Genomic DNA, 18,425 nt, shown 5'->3' with positions numbered 1-18,425 from the left:
TCATTTTTTCCTTTGTATTGGATTTACTAGGGTGACACTGATTAACAAAATAATACAGGTTTCAGGTATACAACTCCATAACACATCATCTGAACACTGTATTATGTGTACACCACCCCAAGTCAGGTCTCCTTCTATAATCATTTACCCGCCTATAGTCTCCTCCATCTCCCTTCCCCCCTCAACCCCTGGCAATCATAACACTACTTGTGTCCATGAATTTTATCTTTTTTATTTCCTTTTTTGCTCACACCTTTTATACCCCACCTTCACACAGGTCCCTAACCCCATTCCTAATGGTTGTCAGCCTACTCTCTATGAATCTGTCTATTTTGCTTGTGAGTTCATTTTGTTCATTAGATTCCACACATGAGTGAAATCATATGTATTTCTTGAACTGGATTATTTCACTTAGCATAATACTCTCCAGGTCCATCATGCTGTTGCAAAAGGTGAGATTTCCTTCTTTTTTATGGCCAAGTAGTATTCCATTGTGTGAAAGTACACAACTTTTTTATCCACTCATCTAATAATGGACACTTGGGCTGCTTCCAAGTCTAGGCTATTATAAATAACACTGCAATCAACATAGGGGTGCATATACTCTTCTGAGTTAGTGTTTCAGGTTTCTTCAGATAAATCCCCAGAAACTGAATTGCCGGGACATAAGGCAGTTTCATGTTTAATTTTTTGAGGTAACTCTACATTGCTTTCCACAGTGGCTACACCAAACTGCATTCTAAACAACAGTTCACAAGGGTTCCTTGTGTTCCACATCCTCGTCATCACTTGTTTGTTCATTTCATGATGAGAATTATTCTAAAAGGAGTGAAGTGATATCTCACTGTGGTTTTTAATTTACATTTCACTGATGATTAGTGACATTGAACATCTTTTCCTATTAGCCATCAGTATGTCCTCTATGGAAAAGTGCCTATTCAGGTCCTTTGCCCATTTTTAAATTGGATTGTTTGGTTTTTTGGTGTTGAGCTGTGTAAGTTCTTTAAAATTATTGGTAACTAACCCTTTATTGGACATATCATTGGCACATATCTTCTCCCAATCGGTAAGCTGTCTTTTTGTTTTGTTGATGTTTTCCTTTGCTATGAAAAACTTTTTACAATAGTTTGATAAAGTCCCATTTGTATGTTTTCTTTTGTTTCCCTTGCCTTAGGAGCTATATATATATATATAAAATACTGCTATGACAACTGTCTGAGATTTTACTGCCTACATTTTCTTCTAGGATTTTAGTTTTGAGTCTTTAATTCATTATGAGGTTATTCTTGTATCTGGTGTAAGAAGGTGATCTAGTTTGATTTTTTTGCATGTATCTGTCCCATTTTCCCAGCATTATTTATTGAATAGAATGTCTTTATCCCATTGTATGTTCTTGCTTCCTTTCTCAAATATTCATTGACAATTTAGCTATGGGTCTATATCTGGGCGCTCTGTTCTGTTCCATTGATCTATGTGTCTGCTTTTATGCCATTACCACTCTTTTATAATTACTATAGCCTTGTGTATAGTTTGTTATCAGGTAGCATAATACCTCCAACTTTCATTTGTTTCTTAAGATCTTTTTGACTATACAGGGTCTTTTGTGGTTCCACACAAACTTTAGGATTATTTGTCCTAGTTCTGTGAAATATGCCATTAGTATTTTTGATAGGAGTTACACTGAGTCTATAGATTGCTTTAGGTAACACTGGCACTTCTAAGTATATTTTATTGATTACTCTTACAGTTGTACCAATTTTCCCCCTTTGCCCCTCTCTGCCCAGTACCCACCTTCCCTCCAGCAATACCCACCCCCTTAGTTCGTGTCCATGGATCATGCAGGTAAGTTCTTTGGCTTCACCCTTTCCTATACTACCTAAACATCCCACTGTCTATTTTGTTCCTACCAATTATGCTTCTTGATCCCTGTACCATTTCTCCCATTCTCCCCTTCCCCCTTCCTGCTGATAATCCTCCAAATGATCCCCATACCTATGATTCTGTTCCTGTTCTGGTTGTATGCTTAGTTTGTTTTTATTTTTATTTTTATGTTTAGTTGTTGATAGTTGTGAGTTTGTTGTCATTTTAATGTTCATAGTTTTGATCTTCTTCTTTTTCTTAAGTAACTCCCTTTAACATTTCATATAATAATGACTTGGTGATGACAATCTCCTTTAGGTTTATCTTGTCTGGGAAGCATTCTATCTGCCCTTCCATTCTAAGTGATGGCTTTGCTGGATAGAGTAGTCTTGGTTGTAGTCTTTGCTTTTCATCACATTGAATACTTCTTGTCAGTCCCTTCTTGCCTGCAAAGTTTCTTTTGAGAAATTAGCTAATAGTCTTATAGGCACCCTTTGTAGGTAACGCTGCTTTTCTCTTGCTGCTTTTAATATTTTCTCTTTATCTTGAACCTTTGGCATTTTATGATGTGTCTGGGTATGGTCCTCTTTGGGTCCAACTTGTTTGGGACTAGCTGTGCTTCCTGGGCTTGTATGTCTATTTCATTAGTCAAATTAGAAAAGTTTCCCTTCATTATTTTTTCAAATAAGTTTTCAATTTCTTCCTCTTCCTCTTCTCCTCCTGGCACCCCTGTGATTTAGATATTGGCACTTTTGGAGATGTCCCAGAGTCTTCTTATTCTCTCCCCATTTTTTGAATTCTTGTTTCTTCATTCTGTACTGGTTGAATGTTTATTTTTTCCTTATGTTCCAAATCATTGATTTGAACCCCAGCTTCCTTCCCATCACTGTTGGTTCCCTGTATATTTTTCTTTTATTTCACTTTGTATAACCTTCACTTTTTCCTTTATTTTGTTGCCATATGCAATCATTTATCTGAAGACCCTGATCACCAGGGTTTTGAACTCTGCATCTGAGAGGTTGACTAGCCCTGTTTCATCTAGTTCTTTTTCTGGGATTTTTGTTCTGTTCTTTTATCTGGGCGATACTTCTTTGCCTCCTCAATTTGGCAGCTTCCTTGTCTTTGTTTCTGTGTACTAGGTAGAGCTACTTTGACTCCATGTCTTGGCAGTATGGACGAATGTAGTAGGTATCCTGTAGGGTCCAGTGGCACAGCCTCCCCTATCACCCAAGATGGGTACTCAAGGTGCACCCTTTGTGTGGTCTGAGTACACCCTCCTCTTGTAGTTGAGCCTTGGTTGCTGTTGGTAGGTCAATGGGAAGGATTTATCCAGGCTGGTCAGAAGCAAGGACTGGTTGTGACTACTGTTTACCAACTTCTGCCCTCTGTGGAGGATCAGCTGTGCAGGGGCAGGGTGGTGGTGATCTTACATGATCTGCAGCTGTTCACTAGGTGTGCAGGCTCTGGCATTTCCTGGGCGGTGCAGGGCAAGGTCAGCCCCCACCTATGTTTTGCCCAGGGCACTCTGCCTGAGCTGTAAAGCGATCTGAGATGGCTGCTACTTGTGCTGGGCTTGGATATTCCCAGGTGAAGGCAAGCTGTGAATCTAAGCTGGCTGCTGCTATTAATGGGCCTGAAGCTCACTGAGGCTTGTTTGATAGGATTTAGGATGTTGTGAAGCTTGAGCCAAGACCAGCCATTCCTATAGAATAGCAGCCTTAGTGGGGTGGAGTCTCTGGGTATCTTCAAGGCAGGTCAAGCAGTATTAGCCAGGTTGATGGAGTCTCAGATATGACACCAGCTTACCACTTCTGTGGGAGGGGAGGGTTTAGAAAAGGACGATGGCCTCTGCTCGTTTTGATGCCAGACACTTCAGTTTCTCCCTGTATGCAACTGGTGCCTTCCAAGCTGCTACCCTGGGGCTGGAGTTCAGAGGCAGTGAGTCTGAGTAGGTGAGTCTGTGTGGGTTCTTTAAGAGGAACTGCTCGGGGCTCCAGAAGTTTCTTCCACTGATTCAATCCCATTGATTTTTGCAGCCAGAAGCTGTGGGAGCCTGGTGTGGGCTGGGACTCCTGGCTCCTGAGATATACTTCCCAAATTTTTATCTACCAAACGTGGGTGAGAGACCGGACCGTTCTGCACCTGTGCCCCTCCAACCCAGCTTGATGGATGTGGTTTCCTTAATTCCAGAACTGTCAGACTTCCATTCAACTTGATCTCTGACAGTTCTGGCTGATTGCTGTTCTATATTTTCCTTTTAATTTTGATGTAGTTGTATGAAGAGGAGAGCCATGTCTCCCTATGCCACCATCTTGACTGGATCTTTTCGACATTTTAATGATGTCAATTCTTCCTATCTATGAGCATGATATATATCCTTCCATTTATTCGTATCTTCTTCAATTTCTTTCTTCAAGGTCTTATACCTCCCTGGTTGAATTTCTTTCTTGCATTCTGTCAAATGCTTTTCTTGCACCTATTTATACAACATGATTTTTATCTTTCATTTTATTTACATGGTGTAACACATTAATTGATTTATAGATACTGAACCAAGCTTGCATCCTAGGAATAAGTTCCATTTGATCATGGTGTATGATCTTTATAATGTACTGCTGAATTCAGTATGTTAATATTTTCTTCAGCTTTCTGCATCCATATTCATCAGGGATATTGACCTGTTGTTTTCTTTTTTTTTTTGTAATATCTTTGGTTTTGGAATCAGGGTAATGCTGACTTCATAATATGAGCTTGGAGCCTCCCTCCTCTTCCAAGCTTTTGGAACGGTTTGAGAGAGAGAGGTGTAAATCTTCTTTGCATGTTTGGCAACATTTACCTGTGAAGTCACCCAGCCAAGGACTTCTGTTTGTTGGGATTTGTTTTTTTTTTTTTGTTTTTTTTTTGATTACTGATTTTACTTCGTTATTTGCAATAAGTCTTCTCAGAGTTTCTGTTCTAGAAAGGCTGTTCATTTCTAGCAATTTATCAATTTCTTCCTGGTTGTCCATTTTGTTGGCATGTAATTGTTTGTAGTATATTCATATGATCCTTTGTATTTCTGTGCTGTCTCTTCTTTTACCTGATTTTATTTATTTGAGTCATCTCTTTTTTCCCTTGATAAATCTGAGTAAGGAATTACCAATTTTGTTGATCTTTTCAAAAAGCAGCTCTTGGTTTCATTGATCTATTCTATTATCTTAATAGATGCTTTTTTGTTGATTTCCACTCTGACCTTTATTATTTCACTCCTTTCTACTCACTTTGGAGTTTGTTTGTTCTTTTCTAGTTTCTTTATAAGGTTAAACTGTTTGAGACTTTTGTTTCCTAAGGTAGGCCTGTATGGCTATGAATTTCCCTCTTAGAAGTGTTTCCCTGGGACCTAAGTGGTAAGATCTACCCTAAGAAGCCCCTGCCTGACCTTGTGAATATGTGGAACCCAAAGATGAGATACTGTCCACCAACCACATCTTGGAACAGAAGGGTGGGAAGCCACAGCTGCCTGCCAGTACCAACAGTTATCCCAGCTATTTTTTCCATTTCTATTTGCATGAAATATCTTTCTCCATCCCTTTACTTTCAGTCTCTGTGTCCCTTTGGATCTTCAATGGGTCTCCTGTAGACAATATGCTTCAGTCTTGTTTTCTTATCCATTCAGCTGCCCTTTGTCTTCTGATTGGAGCACTTAATCCGTTTACAGTGTACATTTAAAGTGACTACTAATAGGTATAGTTATTATCATTTTAATATTCTTTTTTAAAAATTCTTCTTAAAGAAGTCCCTTTAACATTTCTAGTAATAATGATTTGGTGATAATGAATTCCTTTAGTTTTTTTCATGTCTGGAAAGCTCTTATCTCTCTCCTTTGATACTAAATGACAGCCTCGCTTGGTTGTGAGGTCCTTGCTTTTCACCCTTTTGAATACTGCATGCCAATCCCTTATGTCCTGCAAAGTTTTTGTTGAGAAATTAGCTGACAGTCTTATGTAAGCTCCGTTGTAGGTAACTACTTTCCCTTGCTGCTTTTAAGATTCTCTTTGTCTATAATCTTTGGCATTTTAACTATGAGGTGTCTTGGTTTAGGACTCTTGGGTTCACCTTGTTTGGGACTCTCTGCACTTCCTGGACTTTAATGTCTATTTCCTTCACCAGCATAGTAAAGTTTTCCATTATTATTTCTTCAAATAGGTTCTCACTTCCTTGCTCTCTCTCTTCTCCTTCTGGAAAAACTATGACATAAATGTTGGATCTATTGTCCCATGGGACCCTTAACTATCCTCATTTTAAAACACTTTTTTTCTTTTTGCTGTTCTTCTTTGGTGTTTTCTGCTACCTCATCTTCTAAATCACTAATTCAATCCTCTCCTTCATGTAATCTAATGTTGATTCCCTCTAATGTAGTCTTCACTTTAGTTATTATATTCTTCATTTCTGAGTTTGTTTTCTATCCATTTTTATGTTTCTTATCTCTCTGTTGTTCTCTTTGAGTTCATGTACTCTTCCCCTGTGCTCACTGAACATACTTATAACCAGTGTTTTGAACTCTGTATCTAGTACACTGCTTGCTCCATTTCATTCAGTACTTTTTATTTTTCTTGTCCTGTTCTTTCATTTGGGATACGTTTCTTTATCTACTCATTTTGGCTGCCTTACCCTATTTGTTTCTATGTATTAGGTAGATCTGCTATGTCTCTCAGTCTTGGCAGTGTCTTTTGGGTCTTAGTGATGCAGTCTCCCTGGCCACCTTAGCTGGGATGTCCCTTGTGTGGTTTGTGTGTGCCCACCTTTTATAGTTTGAGCCTTGATTATGGTTGTGATGTCAGTGGGATGGACTGAACCTCAGGCTGAGTGGCTGTGAAGAATGGCTGTGACTACAGTAAAAGAGCTATTGTGGAGGGGCTAGCCCCACAGAATGGGATTAACTTCAGTGGGGCTGACCAGTTCACCCTTTGAGAGTATTGTCTGTAGAGTTGGTTGGACAGTGCTGTTGTCTGCTCTGAAGCTAGCCACGGAGTATGTTGGTTCAGGGGCCTCTTCGGAGGGCTCTGGGGCAGGCCAAAATCAGCCACTGCCTGTGCCCAGCCCAAGGTCTCCTGGTACAAGCTACAAAGTGATCTGCGTTTGGTTGCCACTTGTGCTTAGCTTGGAGATGCATTTGAGAGACTAAGTTGCAAACTGAGGCAGGCTGCCAATAGTGTATTTAAACAGACTTGGAACTGTTTAGAAACAGGTATGGGGCACACTGAGGCCAGATGCTGCTTCTTTGGGGCCTGTGAACTTTTGAGAGATTTTAAGGAAGCCTACAGTGCTGGTCAGACAGGCTATTTTTGTGAATCCACAGCTAAAAGAGGTTCTAGTAGTTGTCAAAGTTCAGTAGTTGGGGTACAGGGCATCACCAGGGTGGAGTGAATGGTGTTAGCCAGGTTAATGGAGCATTCAGATTGGCACCTGCCAGCACCTGGATGGGAGAAGGACTCTGCAAAGGGACAATGGTGCCTGTCAACACTTAATCCTAAAGAGATGTCCCACTAACCCTCACCCTGAAGCTAGTCAATTCAGTTCCTCTCTCAAGTTTCCCTGGCACTTTTTAAGTTGCTTCCCTGTGCTGGAGCTCAAAATAAGTGAGTTGGTGAGTAAGTCTGTGCATGGTCCCTTTAAGTCCAGCAATGCCTAGATCTCCATCTTACTCAGCCTCAATCCCCCCTGGTTTTCACAGCCAGAAGTTATAGTGACTCCTATTCCCAGCACTGGAGCCCTGGCTGAGGAGCTGAGTGTGTGACCTCTACAGCTAAGATATCCCTCTTGTTTCCAAACTGCTACACGATGGGTATAAGACCTGCTTATTCCTACCAATCTTGACACGGCTTCTGCTTTATATCCTTAGATAGGGGAATTCTGTTCAGCTAGACTTCAGGCAGTTCTCAATAATAGTTGTTCTATAATTTAGTTGTAATTTTGATGTGGTCATGGGAGAAGGCGAGCATACCATTTACCTACTCCACCATCTTAATGACAAGTCTCCTTGGTCTATTAATATTTAATGTAATCACCAACATATTTGGATTCATCTATGCCAATCCACTATTTTTTTCTTTCTCTGATCTGCTCTATATTTCTGCTCCTCTCATTTCTGGCCTTCTTTTAAATTAATTGAGTACCTTCTGTTTTCCCATTTTATCATCTTTATTAGTTTTTAAGCTGTATATTCATTTGCTATTCTTAAGGTATTTAATTAAAAGACTACAAAAAATACCTATAACATTTAAGCTTAATATATTTTTAGGACTTTTACCACTTTCCAGATAACCCAAGACCCTGGAATAGTTTAAGTCCATTTACCCAAAACACTTTAAGTTGTTTTCAGGCACTTTAATTCTCCATATATTTTAAGCCCCACAAGATATTGTATTTTTAGTAAAATTCATTTATATTTACACATATAATCTACTACTTCCATTGCTCTTCATTCCTTCCTGTATTTCTGTTTCCAGCTGACATAATTTTCCTTTACCTAGAGAACCTCCTTAAGTATTTCCTTTTTCCTTTAGTGCCAGTTTGCTGGTGACAAATTCTGAGTTTTTGTTCACTTGGAAATGTCTTCACATCATTTTCACTTTTGAAGACTACTGTCACTAGGTACAGAATTTTGAGTTAGCTTTATTTTCTTTCTTTCTTTTTTTTTTACTGTGTGGTTGCCTCTCACTCGCGCCCCCAACTGGGGACCTGAATTGCAACCTAGTAATGTGCCCTGACTGGGAATCGAATCAGCGATACTTGGCTTGCAGGCCGACACTCAGTCCACTGAGCCACAGCAGCCAGGGCTTGGTTAGCTTTATTTTCTTAAATTTTTTAAAATATCTTTTTTTATTGTTGTGCTATTACAGTTGTCCTAATTTTTCCACCATTGCTGTCTACTGCACTGCACCCCCACCCTGTTGTCCATGTCCATGGGTCATTTATACTAGTTTCTTGACAAGACCCTTCCCTTTCTTCACCCCCTTTTCCCCGTCCTCCCTCCCCTCTGTTCCCAGTCAATCTGTTCCTTGTTTCTGTGCCTCTAATTCTATTTTGCTCATTTGTTTGTGTTGTTAATTAGGTTCATGTATTAGGTGAGATCATATGGTATTTCTTTCGCTGCCTGGCTTAGTTCACCAAGCATAATACTCTCCAGTTGCATCCACGCTGTCGCAAAAGGTAAGAATTCCTTCTTTCTTTCTGCTTCGTAGTATTCCACTGTGTAAATGTACCACAGTTTTTTGATACCCTCATCCAGTGATGGGCACTGAAACTATTTCCAACACTTGACTATTATAAAGAGCACTGCTATGAACAAAGGGGTGCATAGGTTCTCTTGGGTGTTTCAGGACTCTTGAGGTATAATCCCAGCAGTGGAATTGCTGGATCAAAGGGAGTTCCATTTTTAGTTTTTTCAGTAAATTACATACTGTTTTCCACAGTGGCTGCACACCAGTCTACATTCCTACCAACTTTTCTCCACATCCTTGCCAGCACTTGTTTGTTGATTTGTTAATGATGGCCATTCTGATTGGTATGGGGTGGTATCTAATTGTGGTTTTTATTTGCATCTCTGATGGCTAGTGATATTGAGCATCCTTTCATATGTCTATAGGCCATCTGTATGTCCTCCTTGGAGAAGTGTCTATTCAGGTCCTTTGCCCATTTTTTAATTAGATTGTTTGTCTTCCTAGTGTTGAGTTGTATAAGTTCTTCACATATTTTGGAGATGAAACCCCTGTCCAAAGTATCATTGGCAAATATGTTTTCCCAGGTGGTTTGTTCCCTTTTCATCTGGATGTTCTCCTTAGCTGAGCATAAAGTTTTTAGTTTGATGTAGACCCATTTGTTTATTTTTTTCCTTTATTTCCCTTGCCCTAGGATATATATCACTGAAAATATTATTGCACGGGATATATGAAATTTTACTGTCTATGTTTCCCTCTAGGACTTTCATGGTGTCACGCTTAGATTTAAGTCCTTTATCCATCTTGAGTGGGTTCTGGTGTATGGTGTAAGTTGGTAGTCTAGTTTCATTTTTTTGCATGTCCCTGTCCAGTTCTCCCAAAACCATTTGTTGAAGAGGCTACTTTTACTCCATTATATGCTCCTGCCCCCTTTGACAAATATTAATTGACCATAGAGACCTGGGTTTATTTCTGGGCTCTCTATTCTGTTCCATTGATTTGTATGTCTGTTCTTATGCCAATACAAGACTATTTTGACTACAGTGGCTTATATAGTTTGATATCAGGTATTGTGATTCCTCCTACTTTGTTTTTCTTTCTCAAGATTGCTGTGGGTATTCAGGGTTGTTTTTGGTTCTATATAAATTTTTGAAATATTTGTTTTAGATCTGTGAAATAGGTCGCTGGTATTTTAATAGGGATTGAATTAATAAATTGCTTTGGGTAGTATGGACATTTTAACGATGTTAATTCTTCCAGTCCATGAACGCGATATATGCTTCCATTTATTTGTAACTTCCTTAATTTCTTTCTTCAGTGTTCTGTAGCTTTCTGAGTACAGGTCTTTTACCTCTTCGGTTAAGTTTATTCCTAGGTACCTTAATTTTCTTGTTGCTATAGCAAATGGGATTTTTTTCCTAGTTTCTATCTCTGATTATTTCATTGCTGTGTACAGAAATGCCTTCGATCTCTGAATATTGACTTGGTATCCCGCTATTTTGCCAAATTCACTTACTAGATCAAGGTGTTTTTATGGTGGAGCCTATAGGGTTTTCTTTTTTAAAGATTTATTTATTTATTTTTAGAAAGAGGGGAAGGGAGTGAGAGAGAGGGAGAGAAACATTAATGTGTGGTTGCCTCTCACGCACCCCACAACTGGGGACCTGGCCCGCAACCGAGGCATGTGCCCTGACTGAGAATCAAACCAGTGACCCTTGGTTCACAGGCCAGCGCTTAATCCACTGACCCACATTGGACAGGGCAGGGTTTTCTGTGTACACTATCATGTCACCTGCAAAAAATGACAGTTTTACTTCCTCCTTCCCAATTTGGATTCCTTTTCTTACTTTTTCTTGTCTGATCGCTGTGGCTATAACTTCCAAAACTATGTCGAGTAGAAGTGGAAAAAGTGGACATCCTTGTCTTGTTTTCTGACCTTAGGGGTAAAGCTTTCAGTTTTTTCCCTTTGAGTATGTTGTTGGCTGTAGGTTTCTTATATATGGCCTTTATTATGTTCAGGTATGCTCTCTCTATTCCCACTTTGCTCAGCATTTTTATCATAAATGGGTGCTGTAGTTTATCAAATGATTTTTCAGTATCTATTGATGTGATTATGTGATTTTTGTCGTTTTGTTTATGTGGTATATTAAGTCTACTGATTTGTGAATATTATACCACCCCTACATCCCTGGGATGAATCCCACTTGATATTGGTATACAATCATTTTTATGTATTGCTGGATTCAGTTTGCCAATATTTTGTTGAGGATTTTAGCATCTATGTTCATCAGCTATACTGGCTGTGCATTTCTTTCTTTGCTGTGTCTTGACCAGGTTTTGGAATTAGGATAATACTGGACTCATAGAAAGAGTTTGGGAGACTTCCCTCTTCTTGTAGTTTTTGGAATAGTTTGAGGAGGACAGGAAATAGTTCTTCCCTAAATGTTTTGTAAAATTCGCCTATGAAGCCATCCAGTACGGGGCTTTTGTGTGCCAGAACTTTATTTTCTCATAACACTTAAAAACATGCCAAGTCATTGTTTTGGCTTCTATTATTTTATTGAGAAGACAATTGTCAGTCTTTTCATTGGGTAATGTTTATGTTTTTCCCCCCTGATTGCTTTTAAGAAGTTTTCTCTTTTCTTTCACTTGGAACACTATGCATCTGGTATGGTTTTCTTTATATTAATCTCATTTTAGGTTAAAAATGGTTCATGAACCTGTGATGTGTGTTACACATTGTCTTTTTTTTCCTTAAACTCCAATCACACACACTTAAGAACCTTTCATCTGTTCCCATATGTCTTTCATTTTTATTTCTACATTACCAATTCTTTTTGCTCTCCATGCTTGGATATTTCTACAGACCTATCAATTTAGTCATCTTTTCTTCCCTTAAGGCCAATATGCTTTTAAACCTCTCCTTTGAGTTTTATAATTTCGGTTGCATTTTTTATTTTTAGAGTTTTCATTTCAATTAATACACACCTATATGAATCATTTTTTAAATTTTCTGATAAACAATAAAGTTTTTATCTTTTTACATACTAATCAAAAAAGTTTTTCGGACTTTTGGCCAAGATAGAGACCTAGACAGACACGTGGTGTCTCCCTCCACAACTAAGAAGAAATACAACTACCTCAAAACTAGAGACAACCAGAAGTTCCAGAAAATGGAAGTGCAACAAACAAAGATATAAGAAAGAAATACTCATCCAAACAGGTAGGAGGGGCGGAGCCGGGGTGGAGAGGACACAGTGTGGTGGCAGTGGCAGCTGCAGCAGCGGCAGGCCAGCGGAAAGCGCAGTCACACATTTTAAAAAGTAGGGAGGGACAATTGGTGAGTGCCCCCAGCACCAGACCAGACCACACAGCTTATAGTCCCAGCACCAGGGAAAATACAAGCCTCATTGCTTTTGACTGTACAAACCAGTAGGGGTTAGAGAAGAAGAAACTGCAGGTCCCTCAGTAGAGTCCACTTGTTTAAAAGCCCCGACAGTCCTAGAACGTCTGCAGACCCACCTACTCTGGGACTGATGGACAGGGCAACTGCTGGAAAGGTGCCAGTCCCATATGGAATTGGTAGAAGTTCCTGGAAAAGGGGCAAGTGTTGAGCGAGCAACACTGTTCCCTCTCAGACCCCTCACCCACATACAGCATCACAACGTGGTGAAACGGGTCACCTTGTTCTGACGAATATCTAAGGCTCCACCCCTTACAACATATCAGGTGCGACAGCTCTACCTAAGACACAGAGGTAAACAAACACAAGAGCCTGTCAAGATGAGGAGACAGAGAGGTATGGACCAAAAGGTGAAATGGATCAAGGTTCCAGTGGGAGAACTAAGCGACGAGGAGATAGCCAACCTAACAGGTGAGGGGACAGCCAACCTAACAGATGAGGCGATAGCCAACCTAACAGACGTAGAGTTCAAAACACTGGTGATAAAGATGCTCACAGGGTTGACAGATATGCTTAAGTATGACAATCACATAAGGGAAAAAGTGAAGGCTATGCTAAATGAAACAAAGGAAAATCCACAGAAAACCAATGGTGAACGGAAGGAAATCAGGGTTCAAATAAATGATTTGGAACATAAGGAAGACAAAAATAGTCAACCAATACAGAATGAGGAAACAAGAATTGAAAAAATGAGGAGAGGCTTAGGAACCTCTGAGACAACTTTAAACATACCAACATCTGAATTACAGGAATGCCAGAAGGAGAAGAGGAAAAGCAAGAAATGGAAAGTTTATGTGAAAAAATAATTAAGGAAAATTTCCAAATTTGGAGAAGGAAATAGACATACAAGTCCAGGAAACAGAGAATCCCAAACAAGCTAGACCCTAAGAGGACCACAACAAGACACACCACAATTAAAATGCCAAAGGTGAAATATAAAGAGAGAATCTTAAAAGCAGCAAGAGAAAAGCAGAGAGTTCCCTACAAAGGGGTGCCTATAAGACTATCAGGTGATTTCTCAAAAGAAACTTTGCAGGCAAGAAGGTACTGGAAAGCAGTATTCAATGTGATGAAAAGCAAAGACATACAACCAAGATTACTCTATCCAGCAAAGCAATAATTTAGAATGGAAGGGCAGATGAAGTGCTTCCCAGACAAGGTAAAGCTAACGGAGTTCATCATCACCAAGCCATTATTACACGAAATGTTAAAGGGACTTATTTAAGAAAAAGAAGATCAAAACTATGAACATTAAAATGACAACAAATACAACTATCCACAACTGAATCTAAAAAAATAAAAACAAAATACAGCTAAGCAAACCAGAATAGGAACAAAATCATAGGTATGAGCATGGTTTGGATGGTTATCAGCTGGGAAGGGGAAGGGGAAGAAATGGAGAAATGGTGCAGGGATTAAGAAGCATAATTGGTTGGTACAAAATACACAGGGGGAAGTTAAGAATAATATAGGAAAGGGTGAAGCCAAAGAACTTATATGCAGGACCCATGGACATGAACTAAGGGGGGTGGGATTGCTGGAGCGAAGAGAGGTATTGGGCAGAGGGGAGCAAAGGGAAAAAGAAATTGGGACTACTGTAAAATATAATCAATAAAATACACTTAAAAATGTTAAAGTAGTCTGACAATTCATTAATTGGATCTACTATGAATCTACTGATATTGTCTATTTGTTTTGTTTTTTTCTTGTATTACATAAGAAACAATTGCAAAGGCTCTGGATGATGTTATCCCTATTTTGAGAAAATTCATTCTATTTTCTCTGGTAGGTAGGTAGAATAAGGAATAGATCATCTTAATTCAATTAAGAACAGCCTTGCCCTGGCTGGTGTGGCTCAGTTGGTTGGGGCGTCATCCTGTAGACCAAAAAGTCACAGGTTCAGTTCCTAGTCCTGGCACATACTAGGTTGTGAGTTTGATCCCATGTCAAGCTGTATGCAAGAAGACAACCAGTCAATGTTTCTCTCTCTCTCTGTTTCTCTCTCTCTCTCTCTCTCTCTCTCTCTCTCTCTCTCTCTCTCTCTCTCTCTCTCTCTCCCTTCCCCTCTCTCTAAAAGCAATAAAATAATGGCCTTGGTTGAGGACTTTTTTAAAAAGCTTGTTTCCATTTTTTATAAAGTTCAGTCTGTCAATGATTTACCCCCTTTTCCTAGAGTATAGCTTTTCAAAGGTGTCATTGAGTTTTAGAGTATTGACTAGGCTCCCTCTTTGAAGGTAGATCATACAACTTCAAATTTTATCTCCTTAGTCCTGTGAGACTATAACAGAACTCTAATTTGCTTTTCTATTTAGCTTCTTAGCCTTTTGCCCAGTGCAGCTTAATTTAGAAAAAATATCTTGAGGGGAAAACCTCTGATTTTAAGGCTCACTTCTCCTGGTCCTTCAAGTACTGGCAAGCCCAGACTCCAAATTTTGTCTTACAGCTCTATGAAATTCCTAAAAACTTGGCTGATTTCTCTGATTCTTAAATGTGGCTCTATGCCTACAAGAAGAAAAACACCTCATAGATACAGATTTTCCACTCCATAACTCATCTTTAGGATCTAGGCTCCTGAAGTTCAGTTTACCTGACCAGTTCTCTGACGCTCTGCAACAGACCTTTTCAGTTGTTCTCCGCATGGGCATTAGTCTGCCACAAACTACTCCATCTTAGCTGGAAGCAAATGTGCCACTTACATTGTATTTTAAGCCTTGAATCAAAATTTCCTTTGTACTTTGCCATGATTTTTTTACAAATTTGGAACAGATGTCAATTCTATACATAGGCTATGAACAACATGCACACACATTTATATTATAGTTAAGATTTCCATAGTATTGTTACAATCATCTGTATGTAACTAATAAGTAAAAGAAATGTGACTTTCCGTCAATAAAAGCCTGAAATCCTTCAAAAACGGTTGCATTCCTGAAGCATGAGATACCAAAGTATATGTAGTATCTTTTAGGTCTCTGTGTATACAAGTAGAAGTATGTAAAAACACCAACTATGCAGTGAATCTTGATGTTTAGATTAAAATATTTAATTGTAACCTACCAGTTTATAGAAAATTCCTAGGAAGAGTTACGAGTATTTAATGAAGCAGAAAACCTTGAAAAGTAGTATTTTAATAAATTGTTGGGGAATTGGTTTAGTGACTTCCATGTAGGTAAAGGTAAATACAGTTCCATGAAAATCAATTCAGTTATACAGAGAAATGTACATATAATGTCTCTCCATATGAGTATACTGGATCATGACATAAAATGTATTCCTTATTATGATTTGTGGTCAAATGTTGGAAAACCACTGCTCTATAAAGCTACCAGAAAAGGCCTTGATTTCTTTCCATGCAGCACATACAAAAAAAACTTATGAGTTTAATTATTAATTATTACTCATAGGTAGTAACTTCTTACCTTTTTAGAACACTTGGCCGTTGTTTTCAAACAGCATTTCTTATGGCAAGCATACTTGCATACTGAAAAACAGATTAAAATGCAAAATTTTTAGAAGTTGACACATCAACGACAAGAAATTTAAGTTTCTAATTTTGGATATAAATTTTTTTCTTTAAAATCTGAGACTGCTATAATAGCGCGCGCGCGCGCGCGCGTGTGTGTGTGTGTGTGTGTGTGTGTTTATATATTACAATGTTAGAAAGAAAAAACCCATTCTTTATAAATTTAATTTACTTATTTATCCCATTCTATTTGGAAATATAAAGTTTAAAAAAATGCCTAAAATTTATAACCAATGTTTATAAATTTTTTAATATTTTCAAAACTGTCCAACCCTCCTCCCCACTCCCTCCTATATTCCAGTAGAATATTTATCTGTATTTGTGGTTTGATTCACAATTAATGTTCATGTTCTCCTCATATACCTGCTATACAATCTTCTAAAATGCCAGAAATACCTATTAGGAATTATTCCAATGGGCAAGGAAGGCATTACTGCCAAAGACTCTTACTGAAATAAAAACAAGTTAGCACATTAAGGTCAAGAAAGGCCTTATTATTTATTAGAAGGTCCAGAATAGAGCTCTAAAGAGTCAAAACATAATGTATTTGGGAGGATAAGATAACAAAAAGGTTCAGAGCAGGAGATAACAGGGTATCTAGGCAGCTGGGAAGAGATACACTAAGATGACGATATTGAGTACACACTTGGCCTATATCATGTTGCTATACAAGCTCTGGTGCCTGCATATAAACAACTGAGTATCCTTGACGTTCTATAGTATAACTTGTACAGTTTTCATGGCCAAGATCAAGTAGAGAAGGCCTTCATTGTATTGGTGAAATCACCAATACAGTCACAAAGAAAGTTAGTAATTCTATAAGAAATCAAACCAAGCCCAGCCAAATAATTAAAAAGCAGATTCTTTACATTTAGAGTACCAAATCACAGAGAAAATTATACCAAACCAAGAGGAATCAGACTAACATTAAACAGTCACTATAACTTTTTAAACTGATAATAAAAGAAAAACAATTGAATAAGTGAACATATCCAGCAATAATGGTGACTTGGCTACAATGAACAGACTTTGATCCTTGTTGCCATACTAGGCCCAGCACTTCCTAATGTTTCATTCATTCAATTCTAGCCTACTAGTAAATAAACCCTCACAGAATTACTGACAGCACGAGAGGAGATCCATGGAATGATAGGAATGGAAAAAGTTCCTCTGTAAGCCAGAACCAAGTTGACCTACAGAAAGTCTCTACTCACATTCTAGGATTGATATGACTCTGACGAAAGGATTAGAGTAGGAAAAGGTACCTTTTTGGTTGTAATCTAAGAATTCATTAGTTAATCCATCCAACTATTGGTCCATTTACCCAATAAATATTTATTAAAACTTACAATGTGCCAGAACTGATTTAGGCACTAGTGACATAGAAAAGATGGATAAGTTTCCCAACCTTATACAGCATACATTCTAGTGGGACAAACTAAATTACAAGGAACAATATAATCTTGAGTGGTAATAAGTGCTGTAAAGATTTTTAAAGCTGAGTAGGGAGGACAAAAAATTAGGGTGAAAGGGTGGCATTTTGGGTAGGAAAGAAAGAAAAGAGTTCTCTAAGAAGTAACGTTTAAATAGAGACATGAATGAACTGCAATAATAAGTCCTACTAACATCTGGAAGAGAAGTATTTCAGATAGAATGAGCTGCAAATACAGTGACCAAAGAACATCAAAATATCTGTTTTGGCTACCAAGAGTAGGTGAAAGAAAGTAGTGAGAGATGAGGTTAAAGGATTAGTAAGTATTACTTTTTCCTTTATGTTAAGACATAAGAAAACTTATAGAAATAGAAACATTAAGGAGTTTTAAAAAATTCTCAAAGATCTCTTATACTTACATTTGCAAACAGAGGCTCGGTCCATTATCCATATCAAAGAAGAACAGTACTCACAGTATGTAGGAATACTATATTGAGTGGCCTTAAATATGTGACCATTGTGCTCTTCCACCTGAATGAAAAAATATAGCTATTTATATTAAAGCCCACAGGAAATGTTGCTCTAACTCGGTCAGCCAATGGAAAATCCTTCAATTCCTTGTTAAGTCCTTTTGAGCGCTTATTTCAGAAGGAAAATTATGATCTTCTAAGAAATAAAATGAAAGTAAAATATGTGTTCCCTGCTTTCAAAAAGCTAACAATTTAGTAGAGAAACAAGACCAAGTTATATGAAAACCAGAAAACAATGCTACAAAGACATAAAGAGCTATCTTATGTAAGTCTAATCAGATGTTAAATTAAAAGCGGTTATCAAATTTTTATTTTCAACCTCAAACCTTATACACTTTTGAAAATTAATAACTAAAAAACTTCTCTTTATGAGTTATACTTACTGATATTTACTATTTTAGAAATTAAAACTGAAAAA

At 38.2% G+C, this 18,425-nt stretch overlaps 1 protein-coding gene across 1 annotated transcript in view; it reads right to left on the bottom strand.

Moving 5' to 3' along the window:
- The window catches only part of MYO9A (myosin IXA), a 309,544-nt gene that overhangs the window by 47,757 nt on the left and 243,362 nt on the right, over positions 1-18,425 (bottom strand). Inside the window, exons 34-35 of the mRNA XM_090270072.1 lie at positions 17,897-18,008; positions 15,942-16,003 (exon numbers count right to left, since the gene is read on the bottom strand). Of these exons, the coding sequence (XP_090126198.1) occupies positions 15,942-16,003; positions 17,897-18,008 (174 nt within the window). The remainder of the gene's footprint in view (positions 1-15,941; positions 16,004-17,896; positions 18,009-18,425) is intronic.

Source organism: Furipterus horrens, unplaced genomic scaffold, assembly GCF_987537825.1.
Source record: "Furipterus horrens unplaced genomic scaffold, mFurHor1.1.pri manual_scaffold_3, whole genome shotgun sequence".
NCBI lineage: Eukaryota > Metazoa > Chordata > Mammalia > Chiroptera > Furipteridae > Furipterus > Furipterus horrens.
Note: the sequence above shows the minus strand (reverse complement) of the source record. Positions and strands in the feature narration are given on the sequence as shown.